We start from the raw sequence: 27,828 nt of genomic DNA on the forward strand, positions 1-27,828 counted from the left end.
CTCAGGCTGATGCCCAGCACACCCTTCCCAAGGGGCCTCCTCTTCAGATAGAAGTCAGGGTGGTACTTTGGTGGAGATCCTGCTCTTCCCAGGGAAGCTGTGGGTTTTTCCCCTGTCAGATTGTCCTGCTGCTGCTACCTCCCCCTTCCATTTCCAGCCAGAAGCAGCTGTTTTCCTGCATTTTCCTTGGCACAGTTCTTGCCCTATAGGGAACCTGTAGGAGACTCTGATATGACCCAGAACCTGGCTTCAATGTCATGTACATTTTTCACTCATTCACCAAATGTTTATTGGATCTATCAGCCTGTGCCAGGGCAGGCACCCAGGCATGAACAGGGTCCTGCCAGTCCCTGTCTGGGGGTGGTGCCCAGCCTAGAATGGAGACCCCAGGAGGCAACCAGCTTGCTGTGATGAGTGCTATTGGGAATTCCAGCCTGGATTCCTTAGTCATCTACCCTGGGGGTTAGTGCCCTGGTGCTCTGTGTTTCTGCCAGACTTCCCAGCTCTTGACATCTGCCTTAGGGGCCTTGCTCTGCTGTACCAGGCCTGCATTGCCCAGTGCTCCGACTGTTTATTGCTGTAGAACAACCACTCCAAAGTGTAGAGGTTTTCATTGATGGATGAACAGACAGGCAGACTAGTGTACATATGCACTGGAATATTGTTCAGCCTCAAAAAGGAAGAAAATTCTGGCATGTATTTCAACATGGATGAACCTTGAAGACATTATACTAAGTGAGATAAGCCAGTCACAAAAGGGTAAATATCGTACAATTCCTTAGATGAGGTACTTAGAGTAGTCAGCTTCACAGAGGCAGAAAGTAGAGTGGTGGTGGCCAGGGGCTGGGGCGGGGCATCCAGAGTTAGGGTTCAGTGAGTCCAGAGTTTCAATTTGGGAAGATGGAAAGTTCTGAAGATGGATGGTAGTGATGGTTGCACAACTATGTACTTAATACCAGGACTTTACACTTGAAAGTGGCTAAAAGGGTAAATGTTATCTTTATGTGTATTTTACCACACAAAAACATGTAGAGGCTTAAAGATCACAATTTAACATGATCTCTCCTGGTCGTGTGGGTACACTGGGCTCAGCTGGGTGGTTCTGGCTTAGGGTCTCTCATATAGTTCTAGTCAGATGGCAGCCAAGGCTGGAATCACTGAAAGGTAAGGTGGCCGGATGTCCAAGATGGCGCCTCAGTGTGGCTCCCCCACGTAGCCTGGGCTTCTTTTGTGGTGGCTCAGTGCTCCCACAGAGCAGGAGGGGCAGCTTCTGGGGCAGTTCAGGCCTATGCCTAGAATTGCCACAGTGTTACTTCTGCCACACTGTATTGGTGGGAACAGTGACAGGCCCACCTTCAAGGGAAGGGGAAATAGAGCTTCTCTGCTCCATGGCCTTTTAGAAGAGCATTAGGTGGGAGATACTGTTGTGACCACCATTAGAAAACTTTCATCCTGAAGCATGGTTGCAGGAGTCCTAAAGAGACTGGATAGGAACGGGTCTTCAGGGAGGCACACACTTCTTTGTACGACCTCTTTTTCAGGAGAATTCATCTTCACAGATTGGTAGAGTTTTAATCTTCATAAATTGTTAGGACTTTTTGAAACCAGTTGCTAGCAATGACTTGTTCTAACTTACAGAGACAAAATGAAGCAGAGCTGGAACAAAACCTCCTAAACACTGGCCTCCTGGCTTCCAGGCTGGGCAAACAGCTGTGGAGACCTCACCCAGAGGCACATTTTTGTGCTGTGAGCAATAGTAGAAGGTCTGGTGGAGAGAGGGGTATGGCGAGAGAGGCCCTGGGCATATCCACGGAGGTCGGCCTGCATCTTAGAGCTGGGTGAGCCCCTTGCTGTGCTGTCTGGAGCTCATGGACATCACTGAGCAGAAATATGCACAGGCACCTGGGTGTTCTGAGAGGACACTGGGAGTTACTCATTTACATGGAGATTCAGAGTCCAGAAGAAGGAGCCATTCAAGCACCCTGGTTGGTATGTAGAGTTAGTAAGTTGTTATTATTTTTTAATGTTTATTTGTTTTTGAGAGAGAGAGGCATCACAAGTGGTGGTGGGGGGGGGGCAGAGAGAGGGAAACACAGAGTCTGAAGCAGGCTCCAGGCTCTGAGCTATCAGCGCAGAACCCAACATAGGGCTCAAACTCATGAACTGTGAGATCATGGCCTGAGTCGAAGTCAGAGGCTCAACTGACTGAGCCACCCAGGCGCCCCATAAGATTTTTTTTAAGTTTATATATTTATTTAAATAATCTCTACACCCAAAATAGGGCCAAACTCACAACCCTGAGTTCAAGAGTCATATGCTCTTCTGACTGAGCCAGCCAGGCACCCTGTGATGTGTAAGTTTAAATATAAGCTAATGCCCATCGCTGAGAATGTCAGTGGGCAAATCTGTTCATTTATACCTACTTACATGTTTCTTTTTGTTTTTAAATATATGTTTTTAAATGTTTATTTATTTTTGAGAGAGACAGAGCATGAGCAGGGGAGGGGCGAAGAAAGAGGGAGACACAGAATTGGAAGCAGGCTCCAGGCTCCGAGCTATCAGCACAGAGCCCAATGCGGGGCTCAAACCCACAAACTGTGAGATCATGATCTGAACCACAGTCGCTTAACTGACTGAGCCACCCAGGTGCCCCCCTACTTACACGTTTCTAATCAGACTTTGCTGTAAGTGCAAAATTCTTTGTTAAAACCTTTAGTGGCCTTCGAAATGCAGTAAAGTTCACAAATACTTTGTGTGCACTCCCTGTAGCCTGAGAGGCACAAATATTATTTTTGTGTGTGATATCTGCATTTGAGACCCAAGGGCCCAAGTGAAAGGTTGATCTTGTGTACTTAGTTTGTAAATAGGACTTTCATGAGTGATTTTTAAAATCTTAGAATTGTTCAAGTTACATATTTATACATGTACATTCATTGAATTGCGGGGAATGGTGAGGATTGAAGCAAATGTGCTTTGGTTCTCTGTAAGTCAGTGGTTCCTGCCTATGTATTCAGTGATTTCGGGCATTTCCAGGTGCGCTTGGTGGACTGGCCACAGATAAACCAAAATGCATTTGATGTGAGGCTTGCACACAGCCTGGATTACTTCTGATGTCGTTCGTCTCTGGGGCTTGTGGTCCAGTTTGGGCAGCTACGGAGGGGAGACCTGCCGTAGCAGCAGTCAGCCTGTGCACAACTGGGTTTCATGGATGAAGCCAGGCAGGAGACAGTCCCCTATGCTCGTATTAACTGGCGTGTAACCCACATGCACAGAAACATGGGCAAGAGGGTATGGTCACTGATGCCTCATCTGCTGCCCCATGTCTCTGCCCAAGCATGTGTCCCCTCCCCAGAGAGCCTGCCTGCCTCTGAGCCAGGGCTGTCCTCTCCCAACCTCCCAGTATGCTTTAGTGCGGGAGAGTGAGCACATTCTTTCATTTTGTTGTTACCTCTGGTCTTTTTTACTAGGTTATAAGCAGCTTGGGGGCAGGAATCTAGTGAGAACAGCCTCTATTTATGCACCTGCCATCTTATAGGTGTTACTTTATTTAGTGTCTCCAGAACCCTCTCTCTGTTTGCTCTAGCTACCATGTCAGAAAACCACAGCCTCTGTGGTTTAAACAACAGAAATACATTTCTCACAGTTCTGGAAGCTGGAGACCTAAGATCAAGGTGCTGGCAGGTTTGGTTTCTTCTGAGACCTCTCTCCTTGGCTGTGTCCTTACGTGGCATTTTCTCTGTGTCTTCCTCTCTGGTGTCTGTCTGTATGTCCTCACTTCTTATAGGGACACCAGTCAGATTGGCTCAGGGACTACCCTAACAGTCTCATTTTCACTGAAACAACTCTTTAGAGGCCCTTATCTAACCACAGTCACATTCTGAAGTACTAGGCATTAGGGCTGAATTGCAGGGCACAATTCAGCCCATAACAAACAGTAAAAGTTAACTATGATTATGCTTTTTTTCACACCTGGGGAATTAAAGTAACTTGCCCCTGTCACACAGCTGGTCAGTGGTGGGGCCAGGATTCACACACAACCTAACTTCTAAACCCTTCTTTCCCCACCACAGGAATCAGGTCATACTGGTTTCTGTTGTCTGCATGGTGTTTCACCCAGGACCCAGCACTTGGAAGACACTATTTGCTGAGTGAATGCGCAGGGGTTGGGGGTACAAGAATTTGTACCAGAACATGCGGCAGAAGAGCCCCAGCATCCAAGGATGAAGGTCCTGGGTCTCTCCCAGCATGTGATGGTCCTTAACTTCTCAGACCATTCCAATCTGAACGCAGCATGATTAGTGTGTGGGAGGGAATCACATTCTAAAGCATTAAATATCCTTTCTGGGCCATTTAGCTGCAGCTTCTTCTGAAAACACTAAAAATAATTACATGCTAATTAAGATAAATTACTTGACCAGGTTTCATAGCAAAGTGGTTGATTTTGTCCCCCACCCCCAATATTTAAGTCCAGAGAGAGATCCTGGATCCAGAGAGTTCTTTAAACTTCCAGGACTTTCTGCTTATCTTCAGGAGGGCCCTTGGGCCTGCAGAGAAGAGGGTAAGGAGGAGATTTGCATGTTTAAGACGTGTGATCTGAGCCAGGCCCCTCCAGCTGACTTTATCCCACATCTTTTTCAAGGTTTCCTTTGAGAATGCAGAGTTGAAACCCGGGAGCCACCATCCAGTAACCACAGCGTTGTGCACCCCCGCCCAGCCCTGGGGGCCCCTGAGGAGATAATGCCCTTTCTCATTTCCTCCTCTTGAGTGCCTAGCTCTTCCCACTGGAGAGCCCACAGGAACATAAATACCAGAAGGCAGCCTTGAAAGCAGGCCTTGTTTGTTGGCCCTCGCCTGCACGAAGGCTCGAAGGCTCACTTGTCTGCCTCCTTCTCCTGGCCAGGGGTAGGCTGGATTTTTTGGAGAGTGGGAAGCCCTGGGGCCTTTTTGTGCTCCTGAGACTGGAGTGTAGGTAGGGTTTGAAAAGGGGGGCTTTTGCTAGGGCTGCCAGAAACCAGTGCACCCAGGAAACAATGCAGCCCCAGAGCTGCCCAAACCGGGAACTGGGGGCTGGGGGATTGAGGTGGCCAAGACATGGACCGCCAACCGCAGCCGCTGCCTGTGGGCCCCAGCATCTGTATTCCCTTTGCTTCCAGACTGGCAGCCTGGCCTCACCCCCACCCACTGGTGAAATTGCTCCCACCCCATCCCTACAGACCCTGTCACTAAACCCAGATGTCTCTCACCTCTGTTTTCCCTGCCCTCTGCTGCTCTTCAAGGCCTCATGAGGACATTCTTTCCTGCCTTAGGGATCCTTTCACCTCCAGGTTTTACCTTGACCTCTTGGGTGTGTCTCCCTTTCTCCCTTTTTTCCCCTCCTCCTATAAAGTGAGCAGTCCTCAGCTTTGGATGCCATGTGGCCTCCCCTGTTTTCTCCTGCATTCTGCTCTCACCTAGCCTAGAAAGAGACCCAGCTCTAGATGTGTAGCCTCTGGTTTTCTCTCCAAGTACTGTCTTGTGTTTCTAGCTCCTTGCTAGATATTTCCACTTGGATGTACCTCAGACCTGCCCCTCTTGCTGCCTTTCCTCTGGCTCTACTTTTCTAAGTGCCAGATTCCCCCTTTTCCTGTGTTTTTTTGAGATCACTTTGGTGTCCAAATCCTGGCAAGTCTTCTATATAAAAACTTTATCTGCCCTCTCTCCTGTTGTGACTACTGCCCTGGTAATCAGTGTGGTGTAGTGGAAAGGGCATCAGATTTGGGGCTCAGACAGGGTTCGATTCTGACAGCACCTTTTTCTGGTTGTGTCACCTCAGGCACATTGCCCAACTTAAGCTTCCAATGGATTATCTACAAAGTAGACAGATGCAGAAGGGCAGATATCCTGCTTGGCATATTCAGCTCACTGGCCTTCTCAACAAGGAGCAGGCGTTCTCAACCTTGGTGCTATTGACTTTTTTTTTTTTTTTTTTTTAATTTTTTGAGAGAAAGCGAGCACAAGTGGGGGAAGAGCAGAGAGAAGGAGAGACAGAATCCCAAGCAGGCTCTGCACCAATAGCACAGAGCCTATGTGGGGCTTGAACTCACAAACTGTGAGATCATGACCTGAGCTGACAAGAGTTGGACACTTACCCAAATGAGCCACCCAGGTGCCCCAGTGCTATTGACATTTTAGGCCAGGTAATTTTTTGTTGTGGAAGCTGTGCTGTGCATGGTAGGATGTTAAGCAGCATCCCTGCCCCCTACCCACTCGATGTCAGTAGTACCCACTGCCCCTGGTTGTGACAACTAAATGTCCCCAAACATTGCCAAGTGTCCCCTGGGGAGTTGAGTCATGCCAGTGGAAGATCGCTGGGACACAGCCATGCTGAGTCTCCGGTATGGGTGATGAGTGTGGTCCCAGGGTTTCACCTTACAACTGTCAGCCACACGTAGAAAAGCCCTACATCATTTTTGATCAGTCTTTTTCGTGATTACTTTTGCCATCTTCAGGTGCTGTGCTGACTTGCTTAAGTTGTGCTTTTTATTTCACAGCTCAGTACACGCTGGGCTTGCATCTTGGTTTTCTCTTGCCATAGAATGGGAGAACCAGTTTAGGACTAGGCAGGAAGCCCTGGGCCCTCATCAGTGTCACCTGCGGGCCTGGCCCAGCCTGCTGCTCGGACTGGGGCTGCTAGCAATGGTCAGTGCTGACTCAAGAACTCCTCACTTGTAAGCACTGTGCTACTATTTTTTGAGTGCCTATGATACAGCATTTTACTTATTAATTTGGCATTAACTTATTTAGAACTTGGGAAGTAGGTGTGATTCATTTTCAGTTTATAGATGAGGACCCTGACAATGTTAAGCAACATGTGTCAGGGATAGTAAGTAGAGGAAGTGAGATGAGAGGCCAGGTGACTTGGGTGTGAGAGTCTGTCCCCTAGACCTCCATGCTCTTCTACCTTTATGGGTTGAGCCCTTGCTGTGACTAGAGGGCAGGAGGCCATGCACAAGGAGCTCCTCTTAATTGTGGCTCAAGAGGTCCCCATTTGCCACCTACAGGTCCTAAGGACAGAGAACAGACCTTTAGGGCAGGCAGATGGCTGGTTGAGACCATGAGTCCCAGCACTGTGTCTACCACCAAGAAGACTCTGATTGAGGTAGTTTCCTTCCTTCACACTTTGGACAAGACTTGGCTGTGGAATGTGCTGGGTGCTCACTCTTCCCTAAGAGAATAGCCCAAGGGTTCAGTGCCACTCACTAAAAGGGCAGATGAGAGGTTGGCCCTGGCCCGTAGCCCCACACTGTTCCCTCCTGGACCCTCTGTAGTAGGAGACTGAGGAAGGTCCCAGAGGCCCGTGAAGGGAAGATGACCTTGGGCTGGGGCTTCGTGGGGTTGGGGAGAGAAAGACTGAGGCTCCACGGTTCTAGGGGTGGAGTGTGCCCTGGGCATCATGCAGCATTCCAGAGCCTGATTCCCATAGAGGGTCTGAGACCCGGGTGGGTTCCCTGCCTTGGCCGAAGAGGCCAGGACCTGGGGTGGGAGGCTTTAGTGCTGCCAGTGAAGAGAGCTGCCAGATGCCACCCTCAATGCCAGAGGATGACCTGGGGATCAAAATTCTCATATGCTTGCTGAGGTCAAAGGCAAGAGTTCACTCCAGTCATGGCCTATCTGGAAGCTCTTTGGTCTCCTGTCTGGGTAAGCAAAAGGGGTATGTCCTTCCATGAGAACTGCTCGTGTCCCGGGGGAAGAACTTGGGGTTTGCTTGTTCTGAGAGTGATGCTGAGACTCTGCTAAACTAGAGAAGCTGTCTGGGCCTGGAGCCAATCTTCATGGTCAGAGCAGAGACAGTGGTGGCAACAGAATGAAAAGGCCAGGGCATCAGGAATTAAAGGTGGACTGTGTGTTTCCTAGCCCCAGACACTTTATTCTTAGAAGAGCATGTTCCATGAGCCTCGCTGGCTCAGTCGGTTAAGCGTCTGACTTCGGCTCAGGTCATTATCTCACAGTTTGTGGGTTCGAGCCTCATGTAGGGCTCTCTGCTGTCAGCACAGAGCCTGCTTTGGATCCTCTGTCTGTGTCTCTCTCCCCCTCCCCTGCTCTTGCTCTCTCTCAAAAGTAAATAAACCTTAAAAAAAAAAAAAAAAAAAGAGCACATTCCAGAATGTTCTGAGGCAAACCATCCATGTGGGTCTTTGAGGATGGCTTCCTGTTATCCCATCCTGGAGCCCATAAGAAGGTTAGCTTCTGAAGGCTCTGGGAAGGAATGCCATGAAGAGACATGTAAACCCTTGCTTAACCAAGGTTTCTCAAACACATTTGACCATGGGTCTTTTCCCCAAGCCTGTTAACTTCTTTCTGTTTTGAGAGATTCCGTCTTCAAGGAGAAACCCTGAGCAGGGATTCAAGCACAAGGGACTAAGGAACAGATCACATCTGGAGAGCAGGATAGAGGCATAGTCATGTGCCAGACAGAATGGACACCTAGTTCTAGAAAAGGATTTGTAACAAGTTGACCTGATAATAAAGCAAACTGCAGAGTCTGGGCTTTTTCCTTTCTTCCTGACTTGAGAAAGGAAGGCTAGAATGGGAGACGGAAAACAGAAAGGAGAAAGACAAAGAGAAAGGAAAACTATATGTACCAAGTACCCATAACGTGGCAATTTACATATGAGGCAAATATCACCATTTCACAGATAAAGAAAGTGAGGCTCAGAGGTCTCTGCTTAGTAAATTCCATAGCATTTATGGCAGTGATATGGATGTGGTGTACGTATTCCATAAAAGTGTCATGGTGAGGGGCGCCTGGGTGGCTCGGTTAGTAAAGCACCCAATTCTTGATTTCCACTCAGGTCATGATCTCATGGTTCATGAGTTTGAGCCCCACATCAGGCTCTGTGCTGACAGTGCAGAGCCTGCTTGGGATTCTCTCTCTCTCCCCCTCTCTCTCTGCCCCTCCCCCCATCTCAAAGTAACTAAATAAATATAAAAAAGTGTCACGGTGAGAATAACATTCTGAAATCAGAATGGCCCACCCAGCCCAAAATTTTTTCTTTGTTCACATAAAGACCGTCTCCTGGGACTAGTTAGTTTGGGTTACTATCTATTTATACTACTCTCCAGATTTAGGAAATGAGAAGATTATTAAAACAAGGTTTAAAAAAACGGCCAGGACCCAGATTCATCCTGGAGAAGTGGAGGTTAAATCCACAGTGGGGGGTGGGGTGGGGTGGGGAGTGGCGCTGGGGAGCTGAGCTGGAACCAGCACAGATAATATTCAAAGGCACGGGTAGGTTTTGCTGTGGGTTAGTATTTTACAAATGGTATTTCCTGTCACATAGCTGAACTAAATACCACACATGTTTGTGATTAAATATGATGGGCTGCAGAACATCTGTGGTAATAATACAGGCAGTACATGCAGCGGGCACTTCTGTGACCTAAGGTGAGGGTGTGCTCTGCAAGCGTTTTCACTTCACATAGGGTTTTTGTGTTGCCTTATGATTCATTTCTGTTTGAAAAGTTTGGTTCTCCTTTTAAAGGGAAAAATTCTACAGGAATGATATTTTAAACACTGTCTTAGCAAACCTTCATGGATGCATTTTGCACACTGGGCTGTCCTTGTCTTTGGCTTTGTTTCTGGGATACGCATCCCAGAATAGTAAGGAGGGTAACTAGATTGCAGACCTCCAACCAAACAATCACAGGGAGGCTTTGCGAATGCTGCCCCAGCCTAGCTCCAGTGTTGCAATTGAGGAATCCAGCACTGGGAGAGTCAGACAATTCCTTCTTTGGGGGGACAGCCAATGAAACCACACAGATACTGACATGAAGACATTCTTTCTCTAGATTAGGCAGCATTGTTGTGGAGCAAAAGAGGCATAGGCATAAAAGGACTAAATCCAGCCTTTTACAAAGGCAGGGGCATTGTTGAGGGTCCAGAGGTGTTGAGGCTTGAGTGGGAGTCAGCCTGACAACGACAGTCGGGTGGAGCTAATTCCAGGAGGTTACTGCTAGGCACTTGTGATGCTTTCCTGAGCTGAACACTTCTTCAATGTCCATCCTCCCCCAGGATCTGGCAGCTACAGAAAAGCCAGATCCTAGGGACCATCTGAGAGGGTGTTGTTCTCCACAAGGGAGGATAGTCTTCAGCTGCAGACGAACAGGGATGCTGATTCAAGAGCCGAATGCATCCAATCTGATTGTGATAATCTGCAGGAAAAGGTAGAACTTCATATTTACACTTTATTTGAATGGTTTCTGAAGAAAAGCAAAGGAAATCTGTGAAGAACAGCAGGAGTAGATCCTCCAGAGTAGGGGGAGGGGTGGGGTGGTATGGAAGGACGAGGCAGGGAGTTACATGAAGTTTGGGGAATTCAATGTATTCCAAGATGGCCTGTCCTAGAAGACAGGGTGGCACCCGAGTGTATTTGTTGGGCAGCAAGTCTGAAATACTGTTCATCGCTAAGGGCGGGGTAGCTTTTTGCAGTTGAAAAGGGACAGGAAATGGGACAGGCTGAGTTATGAAAGCCAGTCTCAGAATTGACCCAAATTGCTACTGAGCTGTTGTTCTTGAGCGATCATGGGGAAAACATTCTCTGAGCTTGTCTTTCCCACAGCCTGATGTCCAAGCGGCAGATACGCGTGGTGGGCTTTGTGGAGAAATAGGCTCTTTCCAGGTGAGAATAGAATCTTTCCAATTTAGACAGTGCCTCCCTGCAGGAACTCTCCTTAGTGAAGGTGGAGTGGTGGCAAGTGCTCGGAAATGGGAATGTCCCCATTGGGAATGTCCCCAAAGGACACCAACGCCAGCAAGTCATTGGATCTCTTGGGACCTCTGGGGTGGTGGATGGTCTGGAGCATGGACTTTGGGATCTGCCTCTTTCTGGTTGGGTGACTTTAGGCAAGTAGCTTTTACTCTTCTACAAAGTGATGTTTATTACTTAATGGGGTTGTGAGGATTAAATGCACACCCAGCCCTTAGCATACCCTGAGTACATAGCAAGTACTTGATACATGTTCGTTGAGCAGAATACCTCCAATTTCTGTCTGACTCTGAAATGCAGTGATTCTTTGAACTGAGGAGGGCAATGTAGAGATTTACTTTATGGGAAACTGGAAAGACGATTTAAAATTATTCTATCAAAAACGTATTGAACTGCATAGTGATGTCAGATATTTGTAGACAATGTGGAAGATGTCCTAATGAATGAGACATAATCCCTCCCTGCAAAAGCTTCAGTCTGATTCACAAACTTGATAATTATTAGTGTCAATTCTTTTTGGTGAGGTAATTATTCCATACAAGTACTGCTTTTTCATAAGCTTATTGCAAGTAATTTGCAATATTGCTAATAATATATAAGGTGTTGCTATTTTTGAAAGATTTGCTTTTTAAAACAATTTAGAATAAATTCATTATCTCCACAATACTCTCATAAGAATTCCAGGATGATTTCTTTAGTGGCAGAAAGGGGTGGAGTCTCGGATTGTATGTAAGTGTGGACTTTCTTGTGTTTCCTATGGCCTGTGGCCTACCTTTGCTGATCCAACATTTAGAAAGGTGGGGATAATTATTTCAGGATGTCCCTCGATATTTTGGGGGTTGTTAAACTCTGGGTACACCCAAGAGAATGTGCTAGGCTTCTGAATGCCATCTGTCATATGTGTTGAGGTAAAAGGTTGAAAACCACTGTCTACCTACATCCTTGTTGTTCCCAGTGTCAGTAGGCATGCGCACTTTTAATTTGTTCTTGAATTCACTGTATTTGGCAGTGCAAAAGAATGTCTGATAGTTTTTTTTTTTATTAAAAAAATTTTTTTAAGTGTTTATTTTTGAGAGAGAGAGAGAGAGCATGAGCAGGGTAGGGGCAGAGAGAGAGGGAGACAGAGAATCCAAAGCAGGCTCCAGGCTCTGAGCTGTCAGCACAATGCCCAACATGGGATTCGAACCCATGAACCATTAGATCATGACCTGAGCCAAAGTCGGGTGCCCAACCGACTGAGCCATCCAGGTACCCCAAAGGATGTCTAATAGTTACAGGAGAAGCAAACACTCCCCTAGAAACCTTCAAACCTCAGAGATTGGTTTCTAGAAGCTTCCACCATAAGACATTATTCTTTCCTATCTGCACCTCATTCAGAGTCTTGGTGTCTTGTCCTATCTCTGTATTTTGTCTGGCATTGTCTTCCAGGAGTTAGCAAGATAGTCCAGATTGACTGAAAACAGACCTCTGGAAGGATTAGGGCATGTGGGGTAGGATGTAGTCCACACCTGAGGAAAAAAACACAGAAGCCAATGAGAGGAACCTTTATTTTGGAGGAAGGCAGCTGGGGACTTAGTGCCAGGGGTCCTGAGTTCCCAGTTCTGCACTAAACGGAACCTGGACTTTAGAGAAGGTGCCGCCAATGCTGTGGTCTATACTCTGGGTTGTCATAAATTAAAAAAAAATTTTTTTTGTTTTAATATTTGTTTATCAAGAGACAGAGAGAGACAGAGCATGAGCATGGGAGGGGCAGAGAGAGGGGGAGACACAGAATCCGTAGCAGGCTCCAGGCTCTGAGCTGTCAGCACAGAGCCCGATGCGGGGCTCGAACTCACAAACTGCAAGATCATGGCCTGAGCCAAAGTCGGACACTTAACTGACTGAGCCACCCAAGCACCCCTGGGTTGTCATAAATTTAAATGAGATGTTGCCTGTGACAGGGCTCTGCAAACGGTAGGATTTAGGGTGCCCTGGGAGGCATAGACACATATTGACATCCTGCCTCATTTGCAATGCAGAAAAAATCCTGAGGTTAAATAGGTGTTGCTGCTTGAGTACTTTTGGTTCCAGTGTCTTGAAGGAGATGGTGAAGTTGCAGATGACTAAGGCAGGACATATTCATGACCTCTCCACTCTGGGCTACTGCATCCCTCCCTGAGACCCAGGGGGCCTTGGACAGACCAAGGCTCTGGAAAGGATGTGGCTGTTTCCCTGCTGAAGGTGGGGGTGAGTTAGGGGAGGAAGAAGGAAAGCCTTAGATGGAATCGATTCTAGTTGTTGACTTTGGGAAAAATGACGGTGGGGGCTTTGAGACTAGAATAGAAAGATGAGGTCATATACAAGGAAGGGGCAAAAGAGGTCAGAGAGAAATGAAATGAGTGTGAAGAGGATTGATAAGGAAGGGCAGCAAGAGGGATGCGGAAGAGGAGCAAGAAGAGAGTAGTGGGAAACACACCTGCACTTGACCGTAGGGAGCCAGAGTCTTAGCCCCTCATTCCAAGAGCATCCAAGTCCCACCTTTTAAACAGGGACAAAGGTTTGGGCTCATGTTGGGCACAATGCAGAATTCCGTTTGGTTGTATTAAACTCACATTACATTTGCTGAGTGCCTTCTATGGAAGAATCCTGCATACAGGGGAAGAGTATACTTTGCATAGATTTTTGTGTTTAAGGTAGGAGTTTTCTTGCAAGGTGTTCTCTTTAAAGTTCAAGGGTCACTTAAAAGGTCATGGAATTGATTTCTCTGGTTTATGGAAATCACTTTTTTTTGATAATATGCAAAAGCTCTGATAAAACCAGTATCACTGCTCGAAATTTTGAAGATAGCAGTGGAAAATAGATGAGCCAAAACGTTTTCTGTAGATCAGAATAAGATTCCATCCAAAGCGTACTTATTTCTTCTCTTGGTCTTCTCTTTTTCTTTCTTTTTAATAAACCCAACTAACATAAATATTTACACAATCTCTCACCCTAAAGAGAATGGAATGGGATGGGTCAAGAAACATTGCTGCTGATTTCCTGCCTCTGTGCCTCCTGGTGGTATCCCATTGAAACAGGCTGTGCCTGCTTGGAAGGGAAAGTGCTTTGTGGAACTCCAGCCCAAGGGCAGTGACAGTGAAATGCCCTCCAGAGAGAGCCAGCTGGCCTGGACTGCTGCTCTACTGTGTGTTTTTGTGCCCTCAGGAATGTGCGGATTTAGCAAATGACAACAGTGAATGTGCCCTGTCCCCAGTGGAGCCCCAGGCTTGCTCTCTCTGTGTTGGCTCTTTTCCAGGCTTGAATGATTGCACTGGTTGAGCCCTCATTATCCACAAGGGGAAGCGGGAAGGCTGGCTGGAGGGAGAAAAATACGCCTTTCTCATGGCTGTGTTCCAGCAGGTTTTGAGTTTTCATATCAGTACATCTCATGGAGTTTTTCTCTCTGTCAGTTTGGAAGTTTGGTCAAAACTCCCAGCAGTAGCACAATTTCTGCTTTTGAAAAAAATTTCGGTTGGATGTCAACCACCATAGAATTATTTTAGAGTGGGAAAGGACTTACCTTAGAGATGATTCTACTCGAATCACTGAATGTCCAGAGTGGCTTTGCCCCATAGCTGGTGAGTGACAGAGCAGCACCCGGCATTCAGGGTACCCAACCCCCCAGGTCTGTGCTGTGGCCTATACAGCTCATTGCTTCTGATGCCATTAGAATGATCTCAATAGTTTATATTGTATTAGCTCAAGATGAAGTGATCTGTGCTCAAATCCTGGTTCTTTCCAAACTTAGGTATATACCCGAGAAAAATGATCACACCAAAACTTATATATAACTTATACAAAAACTTACTATTCATAATAGCTAAAAAAATAGAAATAAACCAAATGCCCATCAACTGATGAATGGATAAACAAAATGGGGACTATCTTCACAATGAAATGTTATTCAGCCACCAAAAGGAATGAAGAAGTACTGATACATGCTACAACGCAGATGAACTTTGAAAACATTATGCCAAGTGAGAGAAATCAGACATAGAAGGCCGTATGTTGTAAATCCTATCTATATAAAATGTTCAGACCAGGCAAATTAAAAAAGTAGATTAGTGGTTGTCAGGACTTGGGGGTAGGGGTCGGGAGAAAGGGGAGTGACTGCTAATAGGTACAGGTATATTTTGGGGGTGATAAGAACATTCTGGAAATAGTGGTGATGGCTATACAACTCTGAATATACTAAACACTACTGAATTGTCATTTTTTTTAAAAAAGGATAAATTTTAGTGTGTGAATTGTATCTTAATAAAGTTGTTATTAAAAAAAATCTTAGGGGCGCCTGGGTGGCGCAGTCGGTTAAGCATCCGACTTCAGCCAGGTCACGATCTCGCGGTCCGTGGGTTCGAGCCCCGCGTCAGGCTCTGGGCTGATGGCTCGGAGCCTGGAGCCTGTTTCCGATTCTGTGTCTCCCTCTCTCTCTGCCCCTCCCCCGTTCATGCTCTGTCTCTCTCTGTCCCAAAAATAAATAAAAAACGTTGAAAAAAAAATTAAAAAAAAAAAATCTTAGTTCTGTCTCTTATCAGTGGGACAGCTTTAGGCAATGACTCTAAACCCAAGTAATCTCAGCTATGAAATGGAAATGATACATACCTCCCAGGGTTGTTTTGATAAATTAGGTCATGAATCTCAAAATGTTTCAAACCTATAAACCTCACATATTTGGGGGGCTGTCAATAGGTTATAGGTTCATTATAAATTGGGTTTTTATCTTCTGTATTTTCTGCAACACTAATAAGGTCTGACTACACAGTCCTCATTCATATACTTCCTGAATTGATGAAAAAGTGTTGTAGGTTTTTTTTAGTAGTGGTAAAAAATAACAAAATTTTAACACTTTGTTTACCCTCTTAACATATTTTTAAGTGTATAGTTCAGTATTATTAACTATATGCATACTGTTCTACAACAAATTTCTAGAACTCTTTCATCTTGCACAACTACAACTCTGTAACCATTGAACAGCCACCCCCTTCCCCTCTCCTCGCCCCACCCCACCATTCTCCTTTCTGCTTCTATGCATTTGATCTCTCTCCTTCTCTCTCTCTCTTTTTTGCATTTGACTACTTTAGATACCTCATGTAAGTGGAATCATAGAGTATTTGCCTTTTTGTGACTGGCTTGTTTCATTTAACATAATGTTCTTAAGGTTCATTTATGTTATGGCATGTGCCAGAATTTCCTTAAAAAATTTCCTTACTTTTTAAGGCTGAATAATATTCATTGTATGTATATATACCACATTTTCTTCACCCATTCATCAGGTGATGGACATTTAGGTTGTTTCCACCTCTTGGCTGTTGGGAATAATGCTGAAATGAACAGAAGAGTGCAGATATCTCTTGGAGATCCTGTTTTCAATTTTCTTGGATAAATTTATGTAAGTGGGATTGCTGGCTCATATACATGGCAGTTCTATTTAAAAAATTTTGAGGGGCCTCTATGCTGTTTTCTCAATTCCCACCAACAATCCACAAGGGTTCTAATTTCTCCACATCCTTGTCAACACTTGTTATTTTATGTTTTTTGTTTGGTTTTGTTTGGTTTTATTTTGGGTTCATTTTGGTAATGGCCATCCTAACATGTATAAGGTGATATTGTGGTTTTGATTTGCATTTCCCTGGTGATTAGTGATGTTGAGCATCTTTTAATATACCTGTTGTCCATTTGTGTGTCTTCTTTGGAGAAATGTCTACTCAAGTCTGTTGCCCATTTTTAAATTGTTGTTGTTGTTGTTGTTATTGATCAGTAGTTTCTTATACCTTTTGGATTGAAACCCTCATCAGATATATGGTTTGTAAATATTTTCTCCCATTCCATGGATTTTCACTCTGTTAATTGGTTCCTTTTCTGTACAGAAGCTTTTTAGTTTGATGTAGTCCCACTTGTCTATTTTTGCTTTTGTTGCTTGTACTTTTGGTATCCTGTCCAAGAAATCATTGCCAAGACCAAGCTTTTCCTCTTGTTTTTTTTTAATAGGAGTTTTATAATTTCAGGTTTTATGTTTAAATCTTATGCTTTTGTTTCTTGTACTTTTGGTACCCTATCCAAGAAATCATTGCCAAGACTAATGTCATCAAGCTTTTCCTCTTTTTTTTTTTTTATAGGAGGTTTATAATATCAGGTCTTATGTTTAAGTCTTAACGTTTATAATCCATTTATAATTGTTTTTTGTGTATGATATAAAATAAGGGTCCAATGTCATTTTTTTTTTTTATTACATGTGAATATCTGTTTTCCCAACACAGTTTGTTGAAGAGACTATCCTTTCCTCATTGTATAATTTTGGCACCTTTGTTGAGGATCATTTGACCTTGTGTGTGGGTTTATTTCTGGAATTAATATTCTGTTCCATTGGTCTCTTTATCTGCCTTTATGCCAGTACTATACTGTTTTGAGTACCATAGCTTTGTAATATGTTTCAAAGTTAGAGTGTGTAAAGCCTCCACCTTTATCTCTCTCAAGATTATTTTGGCTATTCAAAGACCTTTGAGATTCGATATGTATTTTATGATTGTTTTTTCTGTTTCTGCAAAATGTCATTTTGATAGGGATTGCACTGAATCTGTAGATTGCTTTGGGTAGTGTGGACATTTTAACAATATTAAGTCTTCCCATTTATGAATGTGAGATATCTTTTTGTTTATGTCTTCTTTAGTTTCATTCAGCAACATTACTTTGTAGTTTTCAGTGTAAAAGTCTTTTGCCCCTTAAAAAAAAACAAAACAGGGGCGCCTGCATAGCTCAGTCTGACTCTTGCTTTTGGCTCAGGTCATCGTCTTGTGGTTCATGAGTTCAAGCCCCCACATCACGCATGAAGCCTGCTTGGGATTTTCTCTCTCGACCGCCCCTTCCTCTTCCCTTCCCCACTTGTATGTGCACATGCATGCTATCTCTCTCAAATACACTTAAAAAGAAGTCTTTTGGGGCACTTGGGTGGCTCAGTTGGTTGAGTGTTCAACTTTGGCTCAGGTCATGATCTCAAGGTTCATGAGTTCGAGCCCAGCATCAGGCTCTGTGCTGACAGTGCAGAGCCTGCAGCCTGCTTCAGATTCTGTGTCTCCTTCTCTCTCTGACCCTTCCCTGCTCATGCTCTGTCTCTGTCTCTCAAAAATAAACATTAAAAAAAAGTCTTTTGCCCTTTTTTGTTTATTTCTAAGTGTTTTATTTTTTTTGATGCTATTGTACATGGGATTGTTTTCTTAATTTCGTTTTTGGATTGTTAATTGTATGTGTATAGAATGCAACTTATTTTTGTTTGTTGATTTTGTATCCTGCAACTTTAATTTGTTTATCAGTTCTAACGTGTGTGTGTGTGTGTGTGTGTGTGTGTGTGTGTGTGTGGAATTATTAGGGCTTTCTACATATAAGGTCAGATCATCTATAAACAGACAAAATGTAACTTCTTCCTTTTTAATTTAGTTGCCTTTTATTTCTTTTTCATGCCTAATTGCTCTTGTTAAGACTTCCAGTACTGTGTGAATAGAAGTGGCAAGAGTGAGCATCCTTGCCTTGTTCCTGATTTTAGAGGAAAAGCTTTCGGTTTTTCACCATTGAGTATGCTGTTAGTTACCATGGGCTTTTCATAGATGGCCTTTATTATTATGTTAAAGTAATTTCCTTCTATTCCCAGTTTGTTGAGTGGTTTCTTATCATGGAAAGGCATTAGAGTTTGTCAGGTGCTTTTTTTGTATTTATTGAGGTGATCATGTGATATTTATCCTTTGTTCTGTTGATGTGATGTATTGCTGTGTTGATTTTCATATGTTGGAAGTATCCTTGCATCACAAGGATAAATCCCACTTGGTAATAGTGTATGATCCTTTTAATCTGTAGTTGAAGTTGATTTGCTAATATTTTGTTGAGGATTTTGCATTCATGAGGGATATTGGCCTGTAGTTTTCTTTTCTTGTAGTGTCTTTGGCTTTGGTGTCAGAGCAATGCCGGCCTCCTAAAATGAGTGTGAAAGTGTTCCCTCCTCTTCAGTTTCTTGAAAGAGTTTGAGAAGGATTGGTGTTAATTCTTCTCTAAATGTTTGGTAGATTCTCCAGTGAAACCATCTGGGTCTGAGCTTTTATTTTTTGGGAGGTTTTGACTACCACTTCAGTCTCTTTACTAATTACAGATCTGGTCAGATTTCTTGTTATTTTATGATTCAGTCATTGTCGGTGTATGTTTCTAGGAATTTGTCCATTTCTTCTTGGTTATCGACATTGTTGGCATATAGTTGCTCATAATGGTCAATAATAAAATAATAAAATAATCATTTATTTTATTTCTGTGACATAAGTTTTTTTTAATTCTTTGTAATGTTTATTTATTTTTGAGAGAGAGAGAGAGAGAGAGAGAGAGAGAGAGAGAGAGAGAAAGCGTGAGCTGGGGAGGGTCAGAGAGAGAGAGAGAGAGAGAGAGAGAGAGAGAGAGAAAGAGAGACAAAGAATCCGAAGCAGGCTCCAGGCTCTGAGCTGTCGGCACAGAGTCTGATGCAGGGTCCGAACCCACAAACTGTGAGATCATGACTTGAGCCAAAGTCGGATGCTTACCCCTGAGCCACCCAGGCGCCCCTCTGTGACATAAGTTTAATGTCACATCTTTCATTTCTGGCTTTGAGGATTTTCTCTTTTTTTCTCCATATAGGTAAAAGTTTGTCAATTTTGTTGATCTTTAAAAAAAAAAAAACAACTCTTAGTTTTCCTTTTTTTTCTATTTTATATTCTCTACTCCATTTACTTCTGCCATAATGTTTATTCTTTCTTTTCTTCCTTTAACTTTGGGCTTAGTTTGTTTTTCTAGTTCCTTGAGCTGTAACATTAGGTTGTTTATCTGAGATCTTCTTTTTTAATAATAAACTCCACTCTTTTTATTGCTTTTGCTACATCCATAAGTTTTGGTTTGTTGTGTTTTCACTTTGCTTACCTCAAAATATTTTCTGATTTCCCTTTTGATTCTTCTTTGGCCTATTAGTTGTTCAAGAGTGTGTTGTTCAATTTCTACATTTGTGAATTTTCCAGTTTTCCTCCATCTGTTGATTTCCAGTTTCATTCTGATGTGGTCAGACAGGATATTGTGTATGATTACAGTCTTCTTAAATTTGTTAAGACTTGTTTTGTGACATAACATGTGATCTGTCCTGGAGGATGTTTTGTGTATGCTTACGAAGAACATGTATTCTTTAAAAAAAAATTGTTTTTAACGTTTATTTACTTTTGAAAGACAGAGAGAAACAGGGTATGAGCAGGGGAGGGACAGAGAGAGAGGGAGATACAGAATCCGAAACAGGCTCCAGGCTCTGAGCTGTCAGTAGTGCAGGGTTAGAACTCATGAACCGTTAGATCATGACCTGAGTCGAAGTTGGAAGCTCAACCAACTGAGCCACCCAGGTGACCCAAGAACATATATTCTGCTGCTGTTGTGTGGAAATGTCCACTTGGTCTGTTGTGTTGTTCAAGTCCTCTGTTTCTTTGTGGATGTTCTATCCATTATTGAAAATGGAGGATTGAAATTCTGATATTATTGTGTTGCTATTACTGTCTTCAGTTTTTTAGTGTTTGTTTCATATATTTGGGTGCTCTGATGTTGGCTTTATATATACTTGTAACTGTTATATCTTCCTGGTGAACGGGCCCTTTTATCATTATATATGTCCTTCATTGTCTCTTGTGACAGTTTTTGATGTAAAGTCTATTTTGTCCAATGTTAGTATGGCCACTCCTGCCTGCTCTCATTTTGTTTCTGTTTGTACAGAATATCTTTTTACATCCTTTTACTTTCAACTGAAAGTGTGTCCTTAAATCTCAAATGAGTCTCTAGTACACAGCATATGGTTAGATCTTGGCATTTAAAAAAAAAAATCCATTTGGCCATCAGAAGTATTACAGTTCTTAAGCATTTATTTGAAGTCAGTCAATCTGTAAATCTTGTTGCTTTTATTTTTATTCTTTTGTTTTTGAACTTTTACTTGTGGCAACATTTTATTTTATTTATTTATTTATTTATTTTGTAAGTAAGCTCTATGCCCAGAATGGGGGCTTGAACTCATGATCCCGAGATCAAGAGTGGCATGCTCTACTGACTCAGCCAGCCAGGTGCCCCTGGTTGCTTTTAAATCACCTATTTCTGGGGCGCCTGGGTGGCGCAGTCGGTTAAGCGTCCGACTTCAGCCAGGTCACGATCTCGCGGTCCGTGAGTTCGAGCCCCACTTCGGGCTCTGGGCTGATGGCTCAGAGCCTGGAGCCTGTTTCCGATTCTGTGTCTCCCTCTTTCTCTGCCCCTCCCCCGTTCATGCTCTGTCTCTCTCTGTCCCAAAAATAAGTAAACGTTGAAAAAAAAAAATTTAAAAAAATAAATCACCTATTTCTCAGAACTAAAGTAACTGGAATTTTCTCCTCCTCCTCATTTAATATTCTTATTATCTCTTTCTCCTTTAACAGACACCATATCTGATTCATTGACAAGACCACAATCTGATTCCAAAGATGTGTTCCACAAACCCAGGCAACTGGGTCACATTTGATGATGACCCTGCTTTTCAATCTTCTCAAAAGTCAAAGAATTTACCTCTGGAGAATCAAGGCATTTGTAGGCCAAATGGACTTAAGCTGAACCTCTCTGGTGCTAAGGAGTTTCCCAGTGGATCTTCCTCTGCCAGCAATACCCCCCTCTCCTCTCCCATCATAGACTTTTACTTTAGTCCAGGACCTCCAAGTAACTCTCCTCTTTCTACACCTACGAAGGACTTCCCAGGTATTCCTGGCATCCCCAAAGCAGGGACTCATATGCTTTATCCTATCCCAGAATCATCCTCAAACAGTCCACTTACAATATCAGGAGCAGGCTCTTCCTTATTGCCTAGCAAACCAACTTGTTTATCCCATGCTTCCTTACCCAGTGACCACTCATGTACACATCCAGCTCCCAAAGTGGGTCTTCTGGAAGAAGTTAGCCCTCCCCAGGCTGAAAGCCTAGGGTTTCAAAGTGATACTCCCCAGTTTCAGTATTTTCGGGAGGACTGTGCTTTTTCAAGTCCATTTTGGAAAGATGAAGGCAGTGCTTCCCAGTTCATCTTTGACCCTCCAGGAAGCAGAAAGGCTTACCCACCAAGAGACAAAGAGATGCCTATCGATCAAAAAAGCTTAAATCAGTGTTCACTCAACTATATCTGTGAGAAGCTTGAACATCTTCAATCAGCTGAGAACCAAGACTCATATGGAAATTTGTCTATGCAGTCTCTGTATGGTGAAGACACTGCCTCTTCCTTTGTCCCCGCCATGCTCTTCAGGAGTCAGCCAAAACCCGGATGGTCTTTTATGTTGAGAATTCCCGAGAAGAAGAACATGATGTCTTCCCGTCAGTGGGGACCAATTTTTCTAAAAGTCTTACCTGGAGGAATTTTGCAAATGTATTATGAGAAGGGGTTAGAAAAACCATTTAAGGAGTTACAGCTCGATCCACATTGCAGGCTTTCTGAACCAAAAGTTGAGAACTGTAGTGTGGCAGGAAAAATCCATACTGTGAAGATTGAACATGTGTCTTACACAGAAAAAAGGAAATACCATTCTAAGACAGAAGTAGTTCATGAACCAGACATCGAACAGATGCTGAAGTTGGGGTCCACAGAGTACCACGATTTCCTTGACTTCCTGACTACTGTGGAGGAGGAGCTGACAAAGCTGCCAGCTGGTTCAAAACCAAAAAAGAACTATGAGGAACAAGAAATTTCCCTAGAAATTGTGGACAACTTTTGGGGCAAAATCACTAAAGAAGAAGGAAAATTGGTTGAAAGTGCTGTCATAACTCAGATCTATTGCCTCTCTTTTGTAAATGGGAACACAGAATGCTTTTTAACCTTGAATGACCTCGAGCTGCAGAAGCGAAACGATCGCTACTTTGAAAAAGACCCAGAAAAGAAGGGGATTGATATTCTCGACTATCATTTTCATAAGTGTGTGAAAGCACAAGAATTCGGGCAATCAAGAATCATTAAGTTTGTACCGCTGGACGCCTGCCGGTTTGAACTGATGCGTTTTAAGACTTTGTATAACGGGGAGGATCTTCCCTTTTCCCTGAAGTCTGTAGTGGTTGTCCAGGGGGCGTATGTGGAGCTTCAGGCCTTTGTCAACATGGCCCCATTGGCTCAGAGATCTTCCTCTGCCAGTTCCTTGAGGTCCTGTGACAACATAATGATACACTTTCCTGTCCCATCACAGTGGATCAAGGCCCTCTGGACCATGAACCTCCAGAGGCAGAAGTCCCTGAAAGCCAAAATGAACCGCCGGGCATGTCTAGGGAGTTTACATGAACCTGAATCAGAACCTGTTATACAGGTCACTGTGGGGTCAGCAAAATATGAGAGTGCCTACCGGGCCGTGGTATGGAAGATAGACCGGCTTCCTGATAAAAATTCAAGTAAATATTCAATACCCCAAGTTGATTTTCACATGAAATAGCTTAAACGTTTTCACTTGTCTCCTTGGGTTGAAACCAGGCTGAGATAGATAACTTCAGTCCATTGAGGCCTACCATCGCCTGGTAGGAGGTGGAACATTTAGTCAAACAGCTGATTTATTTTTGTTCTCTGTGCCTATTTCTACCAGATAAGTTTACCTTAAAACAAATTTTTTAATACCATAAAAAAAAAAAATCCTAAGCTAAGATTTTGTTGTGAATGGTGGCACTGAGTGAAAATTTCTAGTTGGTCTTTTTGACATCAACCACCAACCTCAAATATTAAAAATATTGCTCACAGAGCTAAGATTCCCCAATTAACCTTTAAAGATCTCTCATCTGTGAATATACCTGAACTTTTTTTGTATTCTCAGCCAGTACCACATTCTCCTTAGGTTTTTTTCCCTTCTATTTCAAAATAAGATTGCCTTTCAGTTTTACCCAAATTGATTTCATTAGCTGAATTAATTTGTCCATATTGGCTAGTTGTTTCAGAATTAAGTAGACAACAGCCCAAGCATTAAAAATTCAGTTAATTTTTAAATTTTTTTGCCAAGAAAACAATGAATCTAGAAATTCAGAATTTTAAAAATAGAGTCCTAGCACCGCATTTATTTCAGAATAGTAACTTAGTTGTGGGTGTATATAATAGAGCAAAAAAGCAAACTTTGAAATTAAGGCTGCTCCCTGTTTTAGTCCAGTTATTTCTAGCAGAACATTGGGTTATGGAGCTAATTTGGGGGATCTGAGTTGATGTATTCACTCATTCAGTCAAACCTTTATTGAGCACATCAGGTAAACCAGGTGCCACATTGGGTGCCGGGGCTAAAGATCAATAAGATCTGATCTCTGCTTCTAAATAGTTCACAGCTGATCTAGTCCTTCAGGGAAAATTAATTTCATTTTAGGACCCTTCAGGCTGTGGACTTCAGAAGAAGCATTTTTATAAGGGGCGGACCTATAGGAGTGTTTCTCAAACTTGGCTGTATGTTAGGATAGCCTGAGAGCTTTCAAATAATTTTCATGTTCAGCCTCTACTCCATGCCAATTAAATTGGAATGTCTGAGGGAGGGGCCTAAGCACCTGTATGTTTCTAGGGCTCCCCAGGTGAACCTGATGTGTGCCAGGGTTGAGAGACACTGCTCTGCAGGCCTTGCAGTGTTCTGGGGGAAGGAAGAGCAAGCTCCAGACTATGATGGATTTGAGGGGTAGCATGGACCATGTCTTTGGGGAGTGCAGGACCACCTTGTCTGACTTGCAGTTTGCTGGCTTAACACCTGTCTTCTGATTGTAGCTCGGGCAAGGGACAGGGCCCAGTAGGCGAGAGACACAGCCGGGTGGCTGAAGAGCCCCAGGCCCTTGTGCAAAAGGGAAGCCCCTGCGCAGTCGTCCTGCCTGACACCGCCCCCACTTCTCGGTTGATGGCGAATTCTGCTCTGCAGTGTTCTCATGACTCATATTAGTTACGGTTCTAGTCCCAAGGAACATCAAGGACAGCTCAGGCTTAAGGCAGGGTGAGGTGGTGATGGGGTGGCATGGTCACAACAGATGGCTTCTAGTGGTGCCTCCTGGTCAACTCCTGTGTGATGGGAATATCTTCCGTGACACAATCCACAGAGGTGATGTTTCCTGCCTTTTATAACTTTGCTGGAGAAGCAAGTTAAAACCATTCTCAGGTTATCTTCATCCTAGGGAAACAAGTTTTGAAGTTTTGAGTACAAAGTTCCAAATGATCTGTTCTCAAAGTCATCTGTGCTACTTTTAGATGAAAGGGGTTATAGAAATCATAATATTATTGCTTTTTATTTTACTAAAGGCAAAGGGAAAGAGAGGAAGGCAGGCTGGAATACCTACTGTAATCTTCTCAATCCATACATGTCTCCTGATGTCTGGGTGATAACCTGACTCCTGATTATGCCTCAGAGAGGAGCACTAGGGGCTCATCCTGCTGGCCTGTCCAGGTGGGGTCAAGAGGGACGGAGGACAGGCTCACAAAGAACCCATTCCAGCTGTTCTGCCTCAGAGCAGACACTCCTGCTAGACCCAATCAGGGCAACCATGCTTATTTTTCAAAGTGAGAACCCATAGGAATCATTTATTTGGAAAGAGAACAACATGTAAATGTTCTTGTGAAAATGATCCTGTTTATAACCTGTATTTTCCCAGAGCTAATGGTATAGTTAATTGATTCATTCACCAAGAATTTATTGAGAAGAAGACCCATTCATTCCACAAACTTCCTGTAGGTACTGGCTCTGTGCTGGGTGCTTGGGAGACAGATGCAGACATGCTTCCCACTTCCAGAAACGTAGCAGCCTAGTAGGGGAGACTGACCTGGAAGCAAGTATGAAAATACACTATGTGGAAGTGTGCTGTATGCTAGGCATGTACAAGTGTATATAGTAGGGATTCCAGAGAAAGGAGTGATAAACTGCAGGGGACACTAGAGTTAAACCTGGTGTGGAAGAATCAGTAGGATTCTATCAGGGATAGAAAAAGCAGAATCAGACATGTAGGTGGGGGATCTTAGTTATCTTTTGGGACTGAGGCAGGAAGGACACTGTGAGCCATGCTTTGGGGTGTGGAGTTTGCCAGCAAGGCTTCTGGAGTGTTTTCAGGCACTACTGTGACAGAATCATCCATGTTTCATCCATCCTTTCTGTTTTAGGAAGTCAGGCGTACAATGCAGAGGAGAAATTCAGGAGCAGATTATAGACATAGGGAGGCCTGATGAACAATGCCAGTGGCAGTGGGAGCACCCAGAAGGAGTGAGGGATGGTTGAGAAATTCAGAGGAGGTGCCCCCATGAAAAGGACAGATTACCTGTGGGTATGGGGGACAGAAGGGGTGCAAGGAGGTTGAGGGCTCTGGCTTTGGTGAATAGGTGATCCATAGTGCCATTGGCTGAGATCACTTGGGATCCTCTCTTTACTCCTTTTAAAATCTGTTTCTCAGCCCTGGCAGCATATTCGAGTCCTTACAATCATTAGAGCTTTAAAAACAGACCCGTATTTAGGCCCCATCCTGACCAATCAGGCTCTGTGGGAGTGAGGCCCACATACTGGTGCTCGTAAAAGGCATGCAGCCAGGGTTGAGAACCCCTGACCTGGTAGCTCTGCTGTGACACCTGTTCTGGTCCTCTAGGCACAGGTCCTTCCCCCCTGCTCTGTGTCCCTGGGTCTCCTTGAGTCTTTCTCACCTACCACCCACATTTGCTAGCAGCTGAGCTCGCTACGAACAGTTACAAGAGTGGATGTTCCCAGAGAGGCTGGCCTTCAGGAATTCTAGAAGACGGTCATAGCACCAGGCATTCCAGTCAATTATATGGTGATAATTCACAGAACAAATCCTTTGGGATCAAAGATGCTTTGTTCAGATCAGATCTGTGGGCCAAAAGGGGGCCTAGACAAAAGGCAGGGGGGCTGTGTCAGGTGCAGTCTAGAGGGGCAGGGAGAAGCTGGGCTGGAGCAGGACACTGGTGATCCTGTGGTCTGTCATGTGGCTTCACCGTGTGGGTGGGGAGGGTAATGCAAAGACTGAGAGGGTGCCTGGCAATTTGCCTGTGGAGAAGTGTAGAAAGAGTAAGGTTGGGGTAGAGAGGAAATCTTTATCCTAAGACAGTGCTTCTTAAACTTTTGTGTGCATGTGAATTGCTTTTAATTTGAATTATTAAAAAAAATGTTTATTTATTTTGACAGAGAGAGAGAATGAGCCAGGGAGAGGCAGAGGGAGAGGGAGAATCCCAAGCAGGCTCTGAGCTCAGATCCCAATGCTGGGCCCAACCTCATGACCATGAGATCATGATCTGAGCTGAAATCAAGAGTTGGACACTTAACTGACTGAGCCACCCAGGTGCCCTGTGAATCACCTTTTTAAAATGTAGACTGATGGGGCGCCTGGGTGGCTCAGTCGGTTAAGCGTCCGACTTCAGCTCAGGTCATGATCTCGCGGTCAGTGAGTTCGAGCCCCGTGTCAGGCTCTGTGCTGACCGCTCAGAGCCTGGAGCCTGTTTCGGATTCTGTGTCTCGCTCTCTCTCTGACCCTCCCCCGTTCATGCTCTGTCTCTCTCTGTCTCAAAAATAAATAAACGTTAAAAAAATTTTTTAAATGTAGACTGAGGTCCCCTGAATCCCACACTGCTCAGGCGATACAAATGCTGCTGGCTCACGGGCCATGCAAAGAGTAGCAGATTATTTGAATGCATCTCTAGTTCTCTATACAATTTTTAAATCAATTGGGTGTTTAAAGAATAGGATCTTTTTAAAAAGTCTTTAAAACATTACCCTTTTTAAGCAAGTTTCTGAACAACCAGTACTATTAGAAAAAAATATTTTAAAACTGGAAACTGAAAGAGAATATATGAACTAGTCTACTAGTTTATATAATGCCTTTCCTCCTGTGAGTTTTTGAGATCAGGATTGACCTTTCCTTTTCACTTCCATGTGATTTCAAGGGAGGTGGGAAGGGCTACTGGCCTTTTACCAGCATGCCAGTGCTTAATATTCTTTTAACAAAGTGGGCAGGTCTTTGATTTCACAGCAAAGGATGGCCTGGTAGCCCCATCCTTTGTGGGGGTGGGGGTGAGGTGGGGAGGACAGATGGGAACACTGGT

At 44.0% G+C, this 27,828-nt stretch overlaps 1 protein-coding gene across 5 annotated transcripts in view; it reads left to right on the plus strand.

Annotated features, from left to right (window-relative positions):
• The window catches only part of STON1 (stonin 1), a 50,851-nt gene that overhangs the window by 14,465 nt on the left and 8,558 nt on the right, over positions 1–27,828 (plus strand). For 2 of the 5 annotated variants that reach the window (XM_003983974.6, XM_019827159.3), the window contains exon 2: positions 21,203–23,177. In XM_003983974.6, the coding sequence (XP_003984023.3) occupies positions 21,248–23,177 (1,930 nt within the window). In that variant the 5' untranslated portion in view covers positions 21,203–21,247. Of the gene's footprint in view, positions 1–1,627; positions 1,990–9,638; positions 10,204–10,570; positions 10,659–21,202; positions 23,178–27,828 lie in introns of those variants that run through there. The other 3 variants (XM_019827160.3, XM_019827156.3, XM_019827157.3) reach the window with 3 other exon arrangements.

This window comes from Felis catus, chromosome A3 (assembly GCF_018350175.1).
Source record: "Felis catus isolate Fca126 chromosome A3, F.catus_Fca126_mat1.0, whole genome shotgun sequence".
Taxonomy (NCBI): domain Eukaryota; kingdom Metazoa; phylum Chordata; class Mammalia; order Carnivora; family Felidae; genus Felis; species Felis catus.